Source organism: Serinus canaria, chromosome 8 (genome assembly GCF_022539315.1).
Source record: "Serinus canaria isolate serCan28SL12 chromosome 8, serCan2020, whole genome shotgun sequence".
Lineage (NCBI taxonomy): Eukaryota > Metazoa > Chordata > Aves > Passeriformes > Fringillidae > Serinus > Serinus canaria.
The window spans coordinates 30,344,162-30,362,852 of record NC_066322.1 but is presented as its reverse complement, the minus strand read 5'-3'; the positions used below and the strand labels follow the sequence as shown (position 1 = coordinate 30,362,852).

Below are 18,691 nucleotides of genomic sequence, written 5' to 3'. Positions count from 1 at the left end.
GCTTTGGGTGATTCCAGGGAGAGCTTTTATTGAGCTTCTTTCTCAAAGGAGTCCAGGGTGAAGGAGCCACTCAGGCAGGGAAAGCAAGGGTTTATATAGGGATCTCAGGGGGCGGGACAGAACACCAGGGCCAGTGGGATGAGGGCACAGGGGTGGAGTGAATGGGAAGGGCCAGTGGGGTCGAAGAAATCAACATGCAGTTGCAGAGGCCTCTGGGAGCAATTTTCTTGCTCACAATTACCAGAGGGTTGTAGCTCAGGGGTTGGCCCTCCAGGGGAGTGTAATAGGTTTCAGTTTTGCTGGTTCTCTGGCCCCCTCATAGTACCAGCTCTAAAGAAATTGAGCATTACAGTGTGGGAAAGACTGCTGTTTTTTGGAGAAGAAATGTTGTGTATTAAATTTCAGATCCTTCTCACTGGTGTCCAGAGCAGAATGGTAGAATGTTTAGAAATGTTGTCTGTGGCACTGAGCTGTTGACTTCAAATCTGGCTGTATTAACATTTTGCTGGGTTTTTTTGCTCCAGCTTGATTGATGACCATTTCAGTTTTTCATGTTTCAGTGGAAAAATGCACGTTTCTGGTGCAGGGTATTGATTAATGTCTGCCCCCCATTCTGTGTGTTCTATTTAATGTAGTGGCAAACCACGGAATTGCTTATTGGTTTCACTTTGTGTCATCTTTTCTTTTTTTCCCCTTTTTCAGAGCTCCCTCAGTGACAAAGCAGATTCCCAGCTAATGGCCATGCCTTACACAGACACCAGTCTCAGGTAAGGCAGAACAGCTCCGTTGTTATTGCTTTCTACTTAGTAACCTAGTTTTTTACCAACAGTTGGTAAAGAATGCCCATTTTCATCTTCTCAGGGTTCTTGTACCAAATACAGCTACTTTTCTTGATCTAATTCTGTCTCGTATCAAATAAGGGCTTCTAATTATTTAAATTGCACTTGAAGGGACCCCTGTATCACAGTTTCACTCTTCCAGGGCTTTTCTAGCTATGAATTCTAAGAAAATCCTTGCTTTGCTCTCTGGAATCCCTTTCTAAACAGATTTGAATATTTGTGGAAAAACGGAGGGAATTGACTTTGGACTTTGAGAGCATCATTAGTTTGTAAGAAGGTTTCAAAGAGCCATGAGTCTGGTAAGGGAAAGGTTTCTCATCATCTTTAAGGGTAGAGCTATTATAGCTAGCACCAAATTAGCATGAGGAACTTAAAGTACCATTGCATCTCATTTGCATTCTTTGTCTCCATAGGCTGACTTTTCTCTGGTGATTATTGCTAATGAATAGTTTCCTGATGTCCCCTGCCCACCCCTCCGCATAACTATCCTGTCCCTCTTTCCTGGTGACAGGAAGTACTGGACAGAAAAGATTTAGGAAACAAAATTTCTCTCTCCTGATCTCTGTGTGAGGCTGTTTAGGAGGCTGTCTGCTTCAAAGTGCTAAAGAGGAGTGCAAGAGCAGAATGGAGTATGGAGGGGATTTTTTGGTGAGATTACCACCTGAAATGGTGCTGTGGGAAGTAAGACAGCTCTGGCCTTCCTGTTTGCACTGCTGCTTTGAAAGCAGGATCAGCCTGGGGGAAAAGAGCAAGCTGCAGGCAAATGTTATAGAAAACAGGCTGTCAAATTTTGATACATCTTGACTTACAAGGGGAAAAAAAAAGCTTATTGAGTTCTGCAGGCAGATGAAGGATAGCTGTTTCAACTGAGCACTGATGAACAAGCCTCATGCCATAAGGCAGTTTAATATACATGCTTGCATTACTCTTGAAAAAAATTATCTGGATTATTTGAAACAGTGTGAAACATCATCCATCTGTTGTACTCCAAAGGAAGTGAGATTTTTGGGTTTTTTTTCAGATTAAGGATGTTTATGTGAACAGCACCAGTGAGTCATGGCAGCTGCATGCTGAGACTGTCCTGGAACTGCTAAGAACATAAAACAGATTTCCAGTTCCTCTTGGAGCCACCAGCTATTAGGTGCTCCATGAAATCATAGAATCAAGGGAAGTTTAGGTTATAAAGAACCTCTGGAGATCTCTAGTCCAATGTCTACTCAAAGGCTTAACTTCAGGTTTACAGAATGCCTCTGTTAGAAGAGATAGTCTCCATCTCCATTGTAATCTCCATCAGGAAGCTGAGGATTGAAAAGAATTTCAGGGAAGTCAAAGCAGTAGAGGAGATAAATTTAAGATGATTTCAAAGCAAATCATCAACACCCTTCATCTCTTTATAGTCCGTGTAGCTTTTTTCAGAGGTGATTTTGTTGAGGGCTTATGTAAGAGTACTTCTTAAGGCTTCAGGTATCAAAACAAGACTCTCCAGTTATTTTCCTAAGTTTTGCACTATTAAGATTGTGGTTCTTGATGCGTAAAGCATTGTGCCCTGCCTCATTTCTTCCCAAAACAAGCCTGTGTGCAACATCCCAGCACTCTGTGATGCATAAGAAGCAGTGTCCTTCAGAGTTTTAAAACAAAAGCTCTATTTATCTCCCAATAAATGGCCAGGTTCAGCACTGTTGTTTGGGATCCACAATTTAGGATGGTGCTTTCTTGTGATATGCAAAGTTGTTACTAAAACAACTGATTGTTTTACACCTGCTTTTGGTTCTGGAGTTAATCCCTCCCTTTGCTGGAGTGGTCTATTGCAGTTATCAGCAGATGTGATGTCTTGCCTTGCAATATGTCACAGCATACACCACAGCATATGTCACATTTGAGATGGCCATGATACACAGAGTATCATCATACAACTTCAGAAAGCTTCAACCCTTGCAGAGGAACACCATGCTGGATCAGAAGGCTTCAGGTGTCTGCCCATACAGAGTGACATTGTATCACTTCAGAAGGCTGCAAGCATCTGCCCATCTTGTTCTTTAGCCCAGCCTTTAATACCCCTCATTGTTCATGCATTGTACCTGTGTGCCCTCTGTTCCCTTCTGTGATTGGTCAGTACAGCTGGGCACTCCGTGTCTCATTGCTTTCAATACTGTTCACTTGCTTTTCACAGTTGTAGCCCATTAGGGATGAGGCTTGGCCACAGCCCCATTCCCAATTACCACAAGCTGTGTACCCACAATAATCCCCTGGTATTGCTCCTATTTGATGTGTTACACAACCAGGAGAGCTTTGGAAAGGCCCTGTGGTTTCCAAGTGCTTTGGGGCAGTTTTGTCCTGTGGCTGGTTTTCAGGTCTTATTGTGTCCCATGGACTGTAGGCAAGCACACATCTCTGTGTGCCCTGTGTCAGCTCTCAGGATGTGTTGTATGTGCAGTGCTGGTGCCTTTCATCACAGCCCAGCTCCAGTGCTCCATCTCAGGAGGGACTTGCTGGGCCTGTGTATTTTCATGGATGAGTAATCAAACTCAAAGTCTTAGCTCCAGTCTTTGTTTCCTGTGTGTGAAGGACAGGACCTGACTCCTCTCATGCATAGTTCTGCAGAAAGGGATGTGTAGAGTAGAGCTGCCTGCTCCTGATCCCCCAGGACTTACACCCCCAATCTTATGAAAGGGCAACTGGCCTGGCAGCTGCAGTCTTCTGCTTGTAACAGGGCTCGGTTAGCAGTGGAAGAGAAGATGGTGACAGCAGTTATTACTGCTGCTTGAGACAATCTCTTGGTAATAGATTTGTGCCTGGTTATATTTTATAAATGTACTAAAATAATCTAAATTAGCCCCCCTAGTTCAAAACCTGGGTCAGCAGAAGACAACTTGGGACGGGAGGAGTGCCCAGTCAGTGTCCTTGCCACAAACACACAGTGTGCTATTAAAGTGGAGGAAATTAAAATGACAGGTTGAAGGTCCAGCTAATGGTTTCCTGAGTACAGCTTTCCAGTGTGATTAAATAAGTTCTTTTGGAATGGGATTGGGGAAGTATTAATGATAGCAGTATGTGCTAGGAATTTCTCACCTTTCCAGAAAACAGTAGATAAGTACCATGATTGTAGGACTTGCCTGTATTTTGGCTTAGAATGGTTTAGAGCATCTTTTCCTTGTGTCTTATATGTGTAAGATGAGAACCGTGGAAAAGATAAGCCAGAATTATGTGAATATCTTTTTTTTTGCTCCTCTCTCTAAATTGAAATCAAGAACAAACCTTGGAGTTGACATGGGGAAAAAAAATCTTTGAGTTGACTAGAGGACACAGCAGAAAAAAAGGAAAGGAAATGTGGGTGCGAAAGAAGATGAATTTGTCATTTGACAGTAAATTAAAAGCTTTGTTTATGCTTAACTTAATAATTCTTTCAATTTCAGTGCTTTGGATTCTTAGCAGTAAAAGAAAATTATTTCATTACTAAATAGTTTGATATTTTACTTCAGAATGACATTTTAGCTTTAAATTTATTTTCAGAAGTCATCACAATTTTTCAGCCACTTTAGGTTGAAACTTTTTTTCCCTGTTGAGCTAGCAAACAGACTTTTGATGGCCTAGAAGCATGGAAAACTTTGCCATAGTAAGACCTTTGAAACACCTTGAACTTACAAAAAGTACTGAGTAGTTTCATTGTCTTCACCTGTATTTTATGTTGCTCAAGCTTCTCTCAGTGGAGGAAGAGCTGGAGTTCCTTTAAAAAGCAGGTCTCCAAAGTCATTGTCTCACTGAAATTAACTGTCTTGTCTAAAATAATTACCTTTGCCCTTCTTTATTTCAGCAGGAACTCAGGGAATGAGCTGCAAGTGTATTATGCCTCTCCAAGGAGCTATCAAGACTTCTTTGAAGCAATTCACCGAAGAGAAGATACCTTCTATGTGGTGTCATTCCGCAAAGTAAGTGTAGCAGGGACTGGTACTGGCCTTTTACTCAGGTCCCTAAGATTGCTTCTAGCAGAGATACCAAAGATGATTTAGTCAAGATTGAAGGTAAATTTGTTTTTTCTGAAATTATGTCTCTTATGTGTCCTTTACAAGTAACATGGCCAGATCATGATCATTGTAAGACATGCCCATCACATTGGGAATGGAAAGAGCTTTGCAGGAACCATTATAGTGCCAGGGCAAGACAGCCCAAAATTGCATGAACTCTGTGGTTAAACACACATGAGAGCTACTTAATAGGGGTACAAACCTTCTGTCCTTCTGGGTATAGGAACAAATATACCCGCTGCATAAATTATTACTGTTAGCAGAATACAGTTTCTGTCTTCCCCTAAAACTCTTACATTTGCAGTTTTATGTATCACATGTTGCAGCTGTACGGGACTGTATGCAGGGCTACAATTTTTCTGCTGTTTTGTGACTTTTAAGTTGACACAGATGGGCAGGTCTGCTATCTGTGCTGAGATACAGCAGAGGCTTATGCTGCAGCTTTGTCAGGCACCGCCTCACATCTGCAGTGCAGTTAGTGATGGTAAAAGCTGTTATAAAATGGAATTTCAGGTATCTGATGGCACTTTCTGCGCTGCAAGCCTGACTAGTGTCGAAGCCAGGACAGCTGCAGCAGTGAGAAGCTGTTTGGGATCTGGTGATGGAAATGATCAAGGCAGACAGTGGTTGAAATACCAACCTGGAGTTGGAGGAACTTCTTCCCTCCCTTTTGCAGAGGTCTTGATGAGTCATTAGATATGTCTATAATGCACATTTGGCTGACCCTGGGCCTTGCTGAGCCTCCTGCCCTGCCATTTTGCAGCTGAGGTGTTAGATGAGAATTGTTCTGTGCATGTTCACACCCATCCATGATCCTCCCAGAACCCTGCAAAGCTCCATTTGTTTCCTCTTCATAGGAGTGACCCGAGATGACCCCGAGGTAGTGGGGCACCAGTAGTGGCCATGACAGCAGCTCACCCAGCTAAAACCAGTTCTGTGTAAGAACACACAGATCAGCACAGCTAGTCTGAGCAGTTCCTGTGTTGTCATAACTACCAATCTATAGATGCCATAGATACATAGGTAATAACAGCCCTGTTCCACCTGGTACGCAGCAAGTTTCTTAATTTGTGAGATGCATGTCTGTAGAAAAGGTTCAGGGAAAATAAAAATAGTGGTGCTGTTCTTAGTATTAATGTTTTATGCTGAGTAGAAATATGAGGTTAGCTTCCAGTCTTGGGATTACTGGGTTGTGTCACAAGGCTGGAATTTTGTTATTAAATGCTTGGCATGTTCTGCTGTTCTTTCGGCTAGCAACACAAATATAGCCAGCACCAGGCTCCACATATCCTGAGGATGAGGAGAAGGGAGCGGAGAATAAAAGTCTTCCTGGAAACTCTGAACACAAAGCAGAGCAGTGTTTGTAGAGTTCTGCACTTTGGGCCATTGTTCCAGCCCACCTGAATGCATGTACGTGTCCATAGGTCCTGTTTACACTGTTGGGTTAATGACCTGGAAGTTGTCAGCTCTTATTTCAAGTCGCAGAGCTGTCCTTGGAAACAGTGTGCCTTGTGCCACAGAATCCCTACAGCTTGCTCTGCTCTCATGCAGGGAGGGCTGCAGGGGCCTTTTAAACCCATCTATGAAGTTTATTTGGTTGCAGAGCTTTTGATATTTCTGTTTTATGAATGAAGTGTCCTCAAATAGAAGGCAGTTTCATACATTACCTCATTTATTGTTTTAACAGGGCAAACCTGATCTAGCAGCAAGCTCTGCCCTGAGGCACTTTTCAATTATTTGCTTAGATTCTTTTGTGAGTGCAGAAGAAAGGACTCCTGCACAGCCAGAGGGGTGCCATCAGCAGGACCTCAGCCTGGGAGGTGCCCTTTCACCTCCTCCTGGGGATTGCTGACTTCATTTTTTCTGGACCACAGCTCCCTTTTCCCTACTGATTAGGAACTGTGAGAGGACTGATTCCTCCCCAGTGCTGTCCCACAGTTCACTTGTGTTGCTTGTGCTTGTCCAAGTGACGAGCCAAGGCCTGGAGATGAAATGTTTTGTTCTCCTCTCTCACTGTTTGCCATGCAGACACTCCCACATACTTAAGCTGTTACAGCCCTGTAACATAAAAACCAGAACTAGAATCACGTAGTTAAAAGGTGCAGGGAATGGGTGGTCCTGGTTGTAGTGCTCCAAGTAGAAGGTGGACTGTAGATGTCAGATGTTCCCTTCCACCTGGTGTCCCTGGATCCTCTGTCCCCATTTCCTGCTCTGCAGCCTCACAAACCCCAGCATTTCTCCTGGATACATGTGATAAAATGGAACGTTTTTGGTGTGTTCTCACTTTCACTGCAGTAGCTGTGCCCTGAGTTCCTTGGATTTTCTAAAAAATGGGTTTTGCTAGGGCTACCCCTGCCTCTTACATGGTAGGACTCAGCCAAGACTTCTGGAAGTGCAGGGCTGGGAAGCAAAGCTCTTGCACACTGCATGTTCTTCTGGTGATGCTTGCTACCTGTAAGACTGAGATTCTCATGATCTCATCAATTTTATTTTCTCTCCTTTGTCTTGGATGGCTTGCAGGTCTGCATATGTACAGTTGAAGTTTACATGGGTTTTTTTTCCTTTTTAAGGAAGAGAGAGAAAAATAAAGTAGCATTTGGATCAGCTGAGTCCTTAGAAGAAGCAGGGCTTTTGCTCTGGGTCTAAAGAAATTAATTTGTTGCTATTATCAGGGGAATCTGTAATGTCGTTTTAAACAAAAAGAGTCTGCTGCTCTGCCAACACCTTTGATTTCTGCTCTGTAATGTCTGTGATACAAGTCTGCTTGATGTGTCCTGAAAGCCCGCTGGAGTGTGGATGCAAAACCCCAGCTGGTGGATCTGAGGTGCTCTGTCAGCAGGGAAAAGATACCTGGCTGCCTCTGTGTGAGCCTGGCACCTACACAGCTCTGTCAGAGCTCACATCTGGTTTGTCACAGAGTACTCAGGCCTTGCAATTGTTTCTAGAGTTATCTGAATAGCTAGCTTAATTTGAAAAGTTATTAAGTAAATAATTGGAGAAAACAAATTTCATCCAATTTACTTTGGCCTCTAAACGCTGCTTCAGATCATTCCACCCTTGTGTGGTTAGGATCAGAGTCCTCACAACTTGGAGTGATTAAGCAGTAGATTTCTCCATCCTGGAAGGTTCACTTAGTGATGACATCTCTGCAGGCTTATTTAAGGACAGTGACATTTTTAAGGGTAAGAATGTAATTTCTGTTCTTAAGGAAAATACAGTTTAAAGTTTAATTCACTTGGGAAATTCAGAGTACTTCTGGCATTTCCTCTCACTACTTTCTCTATTTCAATGCAGAAATGTCTCCTAATATCAAAGTCTGCCACTTGCATTTATTGCAGTGCATATTGAGTATCTTACAATAGAATGTAGTAAAAAGTAGATATTAAATGATTTCTGTTTCTTAGAGAAGGCATGATGCTGGCCCTGTGGGAATCAATGGCAAAGCCATTACCAGCTTCTGTAAGACCAGGAATTTGCTTTATAAATTAATGCTTCAGTGCCATAAACCATAGAGCTTCAGGGAAGCCTCTTATTATGAAAGGAAATTTCTGGTCCTATAAGCCAACATCTGCAGTAAGCATTTAACAGCTTTTCGAGTTCTGCAAACAAGTTTTTGCCAAAGTGATTAAGCCAAATTTCAATCAGAACTTTTGTTCTTTCTGTGTTTGCTGGAATAAAAATGTCTAGGTTGAAATGTGCTTCTGTTGATAATAAGCCTGTGCTGTGCTATTTTGAGATGATATAATTTTATTTGGGATGATCTGTTACTTTCAGGAAGCAAAAGATTATAAAGCCTGGCTTTGACATGCTCGTGCAGCAGCAGTTCGCTGTGCTGCACACACTGCTGGCAACAATAATTTGAATGAGGCAGGTTCCAATTCACTGCACTCCTCATGCCATCAACATCCTGCAGGGAAAACTGCCTTAGGAGAAGCTGGCTTCAGATGATGTTTCACAGCCAGAAATTCAGTCCTAGCATATATTTTCCTCCTACTTTGTTGCACTTGACAATGGGTGGTTTTTACTGAACATGGTGTTTTCTGCTATTGACTCTTCTATGGAAGAGACTGCAGACTGGGATGTGTAATTTGGTGTTTCATTCAGATGAATTGATTAGACCAACACAGTCCTGCTGCCCCTAGAGATAGAGCAGCTATTCTGTTTGAGTGCTGTTGATTTGCAGCTGCTGTTGGTTAACATGCAGATTTTTGAAAGATTTTACAAACTGCCCTTTTTCCTGTGGAGCCTGACCTTAGTAGCTGTTCAGAGGAAAAAGGTTACTTTATCTCAGATTGTAGGATTTTTAGATCTTGTCCTATATTTTATAAATATGCTGAGAATAATATATGGCAAAAGAACTGAGGCTTAGGGCATTGTATCCATGATAAAATTGTCTGTCCTTTTCAAAGCAGAGATCACCCTTTAGCCTGTCTTCTCTGTGAGGCGGATTCATGCCCCTCTGGGAGAATCTGAGGAAGCAAATAGAATGTGTGATTGTGCTTCAGCATGCCCTGAAGCTCAGTCAGTCAGTCTCTGTCAAACTACAGCTGTATTTGACTTTCACATTTGAAAATGCATTATGTAAACCTCCTGTTTCCGTCTAAGTATCGATAGTGAAAATTAAGTCTGGCCTGTTGTAGTCTTTGTTACAAATTCCCTCTTTTCTGGATAGACTTTGGATTCTTTCTGTGTCAGGGAATTTTCTCCTTCCAAATCCCCAGTGTCCATACAAAAACAATGAAGCAACTTTCTTTCTAGTGTTTCTTAACTGTCTTCCTTTCTGTATGGAATAGTTCAGGTAGGTGGGAAAGAGGTAGAGATAACTTTCAAAAGGGATGGAGAGGTGGTGGTGGGGAGAAGGTTTCTCTGTGCTCTTTCTGTTACTCAGCTGGGGATGATGTTGCTTTTGGTAGCATCTTAGAGCTTAGTCTAAAAACCTCCAGAGAGAAATCTAATAATCTAAAATGAAGTCTAAATTTTTTTGGTTGTCTATAGAACACAAATGGCCTCACCTCTGTCCTGGGATTCTCAAAATACTTGTGTATGCAAGTTAGGTAAAAGGACGCTTGCCGGTCTGCTGCGTCGAAAGCACTTCACTCTCCTGCGAGCGGGGAGGAAGGCGGCTGTGGCTAGCTCGGAGCACAGCAGCAGCTAGCAGCTAGGGGCACTACCCGGATCCGTCAGGGAGGTCCGGGCTGCGCCTTTGGCAGAAGCAGCAACAGTATCGAGAGGAGCGGCAAAGCGGAGAAGCCAGAGAGAAAAGAGGGTCTTAACACGCCTGGTGTAGTCCAGTGGTTTTAATGTATCATTGTCTCCACTGAATCCAGCAGGAAAAGACAAGGATGAAAGGGGAGCAGCAGTATATAAAGGGGTGTACAAGAACCAGTCGGGGGAACTGAGGAGGGGAATTCAACATAACTGACACCAGTGGCAACAAGTGATACACGAACAAAGGAGGGGCTCAGGGCACCTGCCCAATCACCCCCTGTGGAAGGGAGAAGTTTCTGGAAGGATGGGGGGTTTCAGGAGATGAACGGGGCTCTGGAGGAGGGGAAAATGTAACGAAAAGGGGCAGTTGCCAGGGGAACGGGGGTGGAGACAAGGGCTTGGCAGGGAGCCCAGACAGGGAGGACACCATTCGAGGGAAAGGGGGAACTAGGACTGAACCATCGAACTGGGTATAGGGTTGTAACTGGGGGAAGCATCACAAAACGGGGGGGACAATACAAAACAGGGGGGATAACTCAGTTGGGAACTGAACACACACCACAACATCTCACTCTTTTTGTTTTAGAAAAAATAAAATTAAAACTCAGTTTTTAAAGGTCCGTTTTGGAGCTCGCTGATGTCTGTTGGTGGGCATCGTTGGCAGGTTCGGAGACAGCAAACTATTGGGGAGTGGGTGAAACTGAAATTGGTTGCATCTCCTCATAATGCGAGGTCTCTTGGTTAAAGTTCGTAGCAGTAGGGAGGGAGACGTGGTTCACTTGTGGTGCGGCGGTGGATAGAAGACGGAGGAGTAGCTTATAAATAATTGAAAATCAGGTGGGTGAGACAGAGCAACAAACTTAAACTGATTAATCGGGTTCTAACTGAAACAAACGAAGAAAATAAGTTAAAACTGAGGGCTCTGGAGTGGATGGTTCAGCCTGGGGGACACAGGATACGACATGGACTTTGCGCTTTCTCCTCAGGGCGGACTGGGTCACCTGAGGGGTGACCCTTGGTTTGTGTGACTTCCCTGGGAGGAAGGGTTTTACCCACTTTGAGGGGACCCATTTGAGCCTGGCGGGGGTGGACACGCATGCGTGTCCATGACCCCATGTTACCAGGTCAAGTGGCCCCTCAACTTTCCAGGTTTCAGGGTCGGAGATGGTGAGGGTATCTGTGAGGTGCAACCTGAAAGGGAAGGCACACAAAGCAGATGTTATCATTGGCAAAGTCACATTTGGTGAAGTAGTCGTGTCTGGTGATGATAACTTACTGGGTGGGTTGGAATGGGTAAGGGTGTGGGAATGGGGTCCCCTCCCTGGATTTTTGGGGCTGATGTTAAAACTTCCCGCCTCATTTTTATCCTTGCGCAGGGGGACTCTGCGCTCGGAATTTAGTTTTTTTGTTGGTTGTCTTTGGATGCTGCCTGCTTCTTGCGGAACTGGAAAAACTGTTTCTGCAAGGGGCAGTCAGGCATCCAGTGTTCTGGGTCGCCACACAGATGGCAGTGTCCTTGGCTGGGCCTCTTGCTTTTGGGTGACGTCGGCTGCTGCTGGGCGGCCATCACATCGCTGTCGAAATTTGTTGTTTCTGTGAATGACACGCAACGGCTTGGAGGTGGAGTTTTTGGATCCTCCTTGGCGAGGGATGGTGCCTTTTTCTGGCAAGCTTCGATCATTGATTGGATGGTTGGAGGAGGATCGACAGGAAGGCTGAGGATGACTGCTTTGCAGACAGCGTTAGCATTGGCATTAGCCAATTCTGTTAGGATCCCGAGTCGAGCGCTCTCCACTTGGACTTGATGGTTGAATTGCCCTGCGGAGATGCTCGACAAAAACAATGAAAAGTTCCCCTGGCCCCTGATGAATTTTGGTGAAAGTGGGCTCCTGGGCAGTAGGGCAGAGTGCTAAGAATGCCCGTTCGGCCATCCTTGCACTCTCCCGAAGCGCTTGACGGGGGATATCTCTAGTTTGAAAAGCTCCGTCGGCCCAATTTCCAAGACCGACCAATAGGTCAGTGTAAACCGTTTCACCACCGAGAGTTGTGGCAGTTTGGGGATTCTCCCACAATTGTGGAAGAATGTCCCTGATTCCCTTTTTCCATGCCTCCTCCCACACTAAGAATTCGGTGGGGTTGAGGAGGCATGAAAAAAGCGTCTGCAAGTCGGCGGGTACAACATCAGATTCTGATAAAGAGGCCCGAAGGAGTCCCCGGAAATATTGACTCTCCCAGGAAAACTCTCTTTGGGCCTTGCACAACTCTTTAATGGGGGAATGGGGTCCATTGCGCTCGGGAGGGCCCTATGCTTTCTTGGTAGTAAGAAACAGGAGTGGCAGTTATTAAAGATGGCACAGTAAAATCCGAATCATCTTGATTTCCACTCCCGGAAGTTGGGGCGTGGGAAGTGGGAGGCGGGGCGTGGGAACCCGGAAGCCAAGGGGAGGGGTCAGGTGTGGGAACCAGGGCGGAGCTAGGAGGTGGAGCTGATGGAGTTGGCTCCGCCTGAGGGGCGTGTTCAAAAGGCGGGGCTTGGGAAGGAGGAGGGGAAAGGGGCATGTAGGAAGGCGGGGGATTGGGAGAAGAATTAACATAATTAGGGGCGGGGTTATAGGAATGGGAAGGGGAGGAGAAAGGGTTGGCAGGAGAAAGGAAAGGATTATGGGGAGAAGAAAAACTGATGGCGGGAAAAGCCATGCGGTCGCCGCCATTTTGGGCTCCATGGGAGCCATTTTGTGAAGAGGTCTGGGAGCTGCTGCCCTCTGAAACTGCAAATCTAACTTTGGGATGCACAACTGGGGACTTGGGGGAAAAGGAATCGGGGGATTGGAGAGAGCTCTCCGAAATCTGGCCAGGACTTTGGCGGCGGGGGGTCAGGGAACCCTGAGGAGAGCCCGGCGGGTGGTAGGAAGCCGGCGCGGTGCTCTCGCGGGCTGCTCTCCTAAGGGTTCTGCTATTCTCAGGGAGAGAAGGGGTGGGACAAGGGTCTGGAACACGGGGGTAGGGAGAACACGAATGGCGGGGGTGGTTGTTCCTTCAATTTCTGTTTTTCTCTAAAAGCTGTAATGATTTGGAAGGTCCAATAAACTAATTTTTTGGTTTTTGATCTCCCTTTAGATTCTAATTCTGTTAATTTGTCTCCAACTGAATTCCAGAATTTTGTTTCATTAACTAAATCAGGGGAGATCTCTGGAAATTGAGTGAACAACCATATAATGAAGTCTTTTAACTCCCGCTTAACAATTTTAACTTTTCTACCTTCAAGGGTACCCACAACTTGGTAATAAACTCTTTTCTGGGGGACAGAGAGTTTGCAACCCATCTCTGACCCGCAAAAACGAACCTTCGGAGTGAAACGAAAAAAAACGCTAACAAAAAACCCCAACCGCTAGCCCCAACCTCACCGAGCCCAGGGCAAAACCTCGACTCGACCGGATGAAACCGGGAGATAAGGCGGGGGGGGGAACTCTCGAAGTTGGGAAGCTGGAGCGGGGAAAAAAAGAAACTCCGAAGTCCGCGGCTTCGATCCCGGATCGGCTCCTGGGTGCGGGGAGGTGTCGATCCGATCCCTGTCCGGAGCGCTACCCCTAAAACGGGGTCTGCTCCCGGAGTAGGGTAGTCTAACGACCACGGAGCAAGCGGCAGATGACGAAGAGGAGGCGAAACTCCTCTCGAGGCTGCTGACTCCTGCCGCGGGGCGAGGGGGTCTTCTCTCGCCGCACGGTGGGCGCCAAACTGCCGGTCTGCTGTGTCGAATGCACTTCACTCTCCCGCGAGTGGGGGGGAAGGCGGCTGGGGCTAGCTCGGAGCACAGCAGCAGCTAGCAGCTAGGGGCACTACCCGGATCAGTCAGGGAGGTCCGGGCTGCGCCTTTGGCAGAAGCAGCAACAGTATCGAGAGGAGCGGCAAAGCGGAGAAGCCAGAGAGAAAAGAGGGTCTTAACACGCCTGGTGTAGTCCAGTGGTTTTAATGTATCGGAATCCAGCGGGAAAAGGCAAGGACAAAAGGGGAGCAGCAGTATATAAAGGGGTGTACAAGAACCAATCGGGGGAAACTGAGGAGGGGAATTCAACATGACTGACACCAGTGGCAACAAGTGATACACGAACAAAGGAGGGGCTCGGGGCACCTGCCCAATCACTCCCTGTGGAAGGGAGAAGTTTCTGGAAGGATGGGGGGTTTCAGGAGATGAACGGGGCTCTGGAGGAGGGGAAAATGTAACGAAAAGGGGCAGTTGCCAGGGGAACGGGGGTGGAGACAAGGGCTTGGCAGCGAGCCCAGACAGGGAGGACACCATTCGAGGGAAAGGGGGAACTAGGACTGAACCATCGAACTGGGTATAGGGTTGTAACTGGGGGAAGCATCACAAAACGGGGGGGACAATACAAAACAGGGGGGATAACTCAGTTGGGAACTGAACACACACCACAACAGACGCTCAAAAGAAGTTAATTTAGGTTTGCAGCTAAAGGCCAGCAGTTCTTTAAGAAGTGTTTCTGTCAACACTTTCTCCTATTTTCCAAAAAACCTGACTATGTCATCATTTGTCACTGAGGACATCCTTTGGGGGATGAAGCAGCAAAGAGCTGTGTGTGTGCTGTGGGGAACAAGCAGCCTGAGAGGAGGGGGACGAGAAGGAGCAGGCAGTGAGATGTCCCAGATGTGTGGGGGTGGAAGACAGAGAGGAGCAGCCACAAGTGGCAGCTGCAGTGCAGCATCTCCTGCAGCCTCCTGGCTCAACCAGGTGCAACCAGGAGGGACCAGAACAGCAGTGCAGAATGGTGTTTCTGAGAAGGCAAGTAATGCCTATCCCAGCAAGTGGGGTTTTGTTTCCTTTGATCTGTTCTTAGCTCCTACTTGGAGAGCTGTTGCTACTTGGGAATCTATCCCAAGGCATTTTGGAAGTGAAGTCTTAGTTGCTCTGATTTTTATCTCCTTGGGTCCCTTTGAACCCCGCTGTTCTCCAAAGAAAGTTGAGAATTGATGTGGTGTTGAGGACAGATGTATAAGCAGAGACAGGAAAGTCAACTCGAATATGTCTGGCATGAAGCAAAAGCTTCTGTTGGATTTTGTGTGTATAGTCTTGATTCGTTTGTCTTCCTCATGGTTGCTGGAACTTCATGAATCATATTAATGCCATCACTGAGTTTCTTTACACATCCCAGATCTAACTAATACTTTGTTATTTTTAAACTAGTATTTGGAAGGACAACATACACTGCAGATAATTATAGTGAAAATAAAACATGCTGCAGGAAATGTCTCCAGAACCCAAAGTAGTTGCAGGGAGACGTGACCAGTAATAGCATACATGTATTTAAAATGTGCTGCTTGCTTGAGAGACAAAGAGCTGTGGGCAAGAAGGAAAGGAAGATTGTTGGGTTTGGAAAACCTCTGTAAAAGTCCCACTGCTTATGAAACTGGTGTGGACATAGGCTAGAGAAGTATAATTGGGAAGCGTGGGATGAAGATGTGATTATATAGTGGGAATTATGTCAGTAAAGGAATGACAACAGTATCTCATTAATGAGAGTACAGAACAGCACTAATAAGAGTACAGAACAGACAACTGCTATCCACAAAGTGAGCAGGAGCACAAGTTAATTAATTAATTAATTTGTGTTCAGTCAGAGCAGGTGGTGAAAATATGGAGCTCTGGAAATAACCCAAGTTCTATAATGCATTAATAATACTTTACTTATGCCAGATAATAGTACATCTTTCTTTAGTGATAGCATGGTGTTCATTGAAGAAAATTTTACTCAGATTATTCTGAACAGTTCCCAGAAGGGAATTATGGGCTTTTGCTTATGATCTGTGGCAGGATTTAATTATGGGATCGATGCTGACCTAACTAACTGTTGAACTAACTGTACAGAGACATAAATGATACCTTCACCTCTGGAACTGCAGTAGCCAGTAAGACACTGACTTGAGTCTGATAGGAATGAACTGCTTGAAAAAATGACCTTCATGATACTTTGTTTGCCTTGAATGATAGTACATGCAGAGAGCACTTGAAAGTATCCCTGCTTGCTTTCTTAGTCGAACTTCACACTTCCACAGCTTCAGACTAGTGATATTTTTCTGTTCGTTTTCTGGTTTTATATCCAACTCTAGAGTCTGTATAAAAATAAAGCTTGCATAATAGAGATGGGTTTGGTTTCAATAGTGTCCTACATTTTCATGAATATTAATTATTACAGTATTACATTTGAGAGCATTATTTAAAATCTTAGGCAAACATTTAGAGTTAATTCTGGTCAGATGAAGTTATTTGCTTCCAGTTAGAATTAATCCTTTTGCCAGATTTTTAGCTGGACAGCACACAAAGCTTATTTTATGAAGTAAGAGCCCAGGTGCTGTTATGAGTATGTGCAGATTATCATCACATCCCACTGGACTGAACAGAACTCTTGCAGCTTCCAGGTTTTATTTTTAAATAGCTGACACTCCTAGGACAAGAAGTGTAATAGAATTCACTCTACATTTTTATCTTTAAACTGGCTTTGACATTGCTTGAAAGTGGAACATAAAACTTGTTTTCAGCTTCTGGGTCTCCTAGTTGTTTGTGGTCTATCTACTGGAATGGTGAGGGGTGTGAGAAGAGATCGTTTTTCCTCCTGCCTGGCACAGCTTTGCTCTTCAACCTGCAGTTGGATAAACTCCAATTTTGCCAGCATTTAATAGAGACTGTTAGGCTTTGAGTTAGTGATTAGGAAGTCAGAATGCCATGGGCTGAGCTAAGAGTCCTTCTCACTGGAAACCACTGTTCAGGAAATCCTTTTTATGTTTTGATTGCAAACGTTAAAATGTGCCTGTGAATAATTCTGGCACTTGAAAGTGTTTTTCATGGAGAGAAGGCAAAGCTGTGCAGGAGGTGCATGTGCACAGCTCGAGCAGTGTGTTGCAGCATGAGGATGCTGTGGAGGAGTGGCCTGCCTGCTGAATGCCATGGGCCACTGCCCTTGGACCTTCTTGGCAAAGGGCCACCAAGTATTGCACAAGTAATCGTTATTGTTCTTGGTTTCGTGACTATCCAAAACAAGGTTGGAAGTGTCAGCTGTCTCAAAGAGGGCTATATCCAGTATGAGGAAAGTGGTCTGAGCTGTGCTCAGAGAGGTCTGTGTGGGAAGGTGCACAGACCTTCCTCTCAGGATCTGAGTCCTGCCAGGTTCCTGTGTGTTAACCAGTGTTCTCCTCTGAGACTCTAGAAGTGCACATTCCCAAGCTGTTCTTCAGCGTGGAGATTCTTAGGTTGAGTCACTTGTTAGCATCTGGGAAGCCCTTGTTTAATGTCCTTTCTAGGAAATCAGCGTGGAGCTCTTCTCTCTAAGAACAGTCCTGAGCACTTAGACCTGCAGTTTTTCATCAGGAACTCAGTAGGTTATCAGTGGGCAGGTGACTCCTGGAAAAGGTGGCTGAAAAGAAACCAGTCTGCTGTTTCAGGTGATCTGGGACCAGCATCTCCAGAAGGGCATCTCCTTAACATCAAGGAAATAACACTGTGAGTTTCTCTTTCTTTTGCTAATCCATATGTTTGGCATTTGCTAACCAGCTGTAAGCCTTAACTCTCCAGGAGGCAGCAGAGGTCCTGTATAGAATCCAGACACAAAGTTTCCTTTCCTTCTTCCTTCTACCCACTCAATTTCCAAAGTGCCAGCATAGAGAAACATGTATAAAAATGAAGCTAGACATAAACATGCTGTCATTTGGAGAAAAACAACAGATGCAGCAGTTTGCTTGGTGTAAAATTTTGCCAAAATCAGGTAATTGCTGCTCTAGGAGAATAAAAGAAAGTGTAAAGAACTGCATTTACACAACTAGAAGGAAACTTTAGGTTAAGGCTAAAAACAGGTGTGGTACTACAAATGCTGAAAAAAGGGTGTGAAGCCAGCTGGGTAAACGGCAATGTTGTGACAGGGTATTTCCATTTCAGGGTAGAGTTGGTTGGTGTTGGCTTGGTATGGCATCCAGGAGGAGGATATTGCCCACAGCATGGCACTTGTCAAAGGAATGTGAGAAATGCATGTAAAAAGCATGTCTGTCCCTTAGTCTCATTGTGATGCACACATGTGCCTGTACAGAGTGCAGGATAGGACACATAACTCCTGTAAGTTCTCAAATAATGATAATTTAATTCCCGACAGCACTCCATCCCTCCTCTGCTCTCCTGGCAGTTCTAACCAGCACTGGCCAGCAGAGTAGAACCTCTTCACATGAATCAAAATTGATACCCTTATGACTTAGTCTCTCCAAATCTTGGTGGTTGACTTGTGAATTTACCTGTTTGTTTATAAAAGTCACTTCCACTACTTTAATTCTTCTAGGAAAGAGGCCTCTTAGAACAAGACTAGTGTGCACTGAAAGACAAAAACCAGAACCCTGTACCTCAGCTGTGGCATCTTCTGTCCAGTTCTGTTACAAATAACCTCTAGCTGCTTGCAGTGCTTTTTCTGATTGAAAATGCCCTGACAAAGCCTTGGTGCAGTTGCCTGGGCTTGTAGGAAGGTTTAGTGTTGATTCTGGCCCATCAGAGGATGTGTTACTGTGCTCCTGGTCTGGCTTTCCCTCGCAGTAATGGCATGTGCAGTTGTTACAGTGCTGTGTGTGCTCTTGTTG

At 45.0% G+C, this 18,691-nt stretch overlaps 1 protein-coding gene across 2 annotated transcripts in view; it reads left to right on the top strand.

Moving 5' to 3' along the window:
* Nucleotides 1-18,691, top strand: part of ATF6 (activating transcription factor 6) — an 80,841-nt gene that overhangs the window by 28,592 nt on the left and 33,558 nt on the right. Inside the window, exons 13-14 of one of the 2 annotated variants that reach the window (XM_050977236.1) lie at nucleotides 703-767; nucleotides 4,654-4,765. In XM_050977236.1, the coding sequence (XP_050833193.1) occupies nucleotides 703-767; nucleotides 4,654-4,765 (177 nt within the window). Of the gene's footprint in view, nucleotides 1-702; nucleotides 768-4,650; nucleotides 4,766-18,691 lie in introns of both variants that reach the window. The other variant, XM_050977235.1, reaches the window with a different exon arrangement.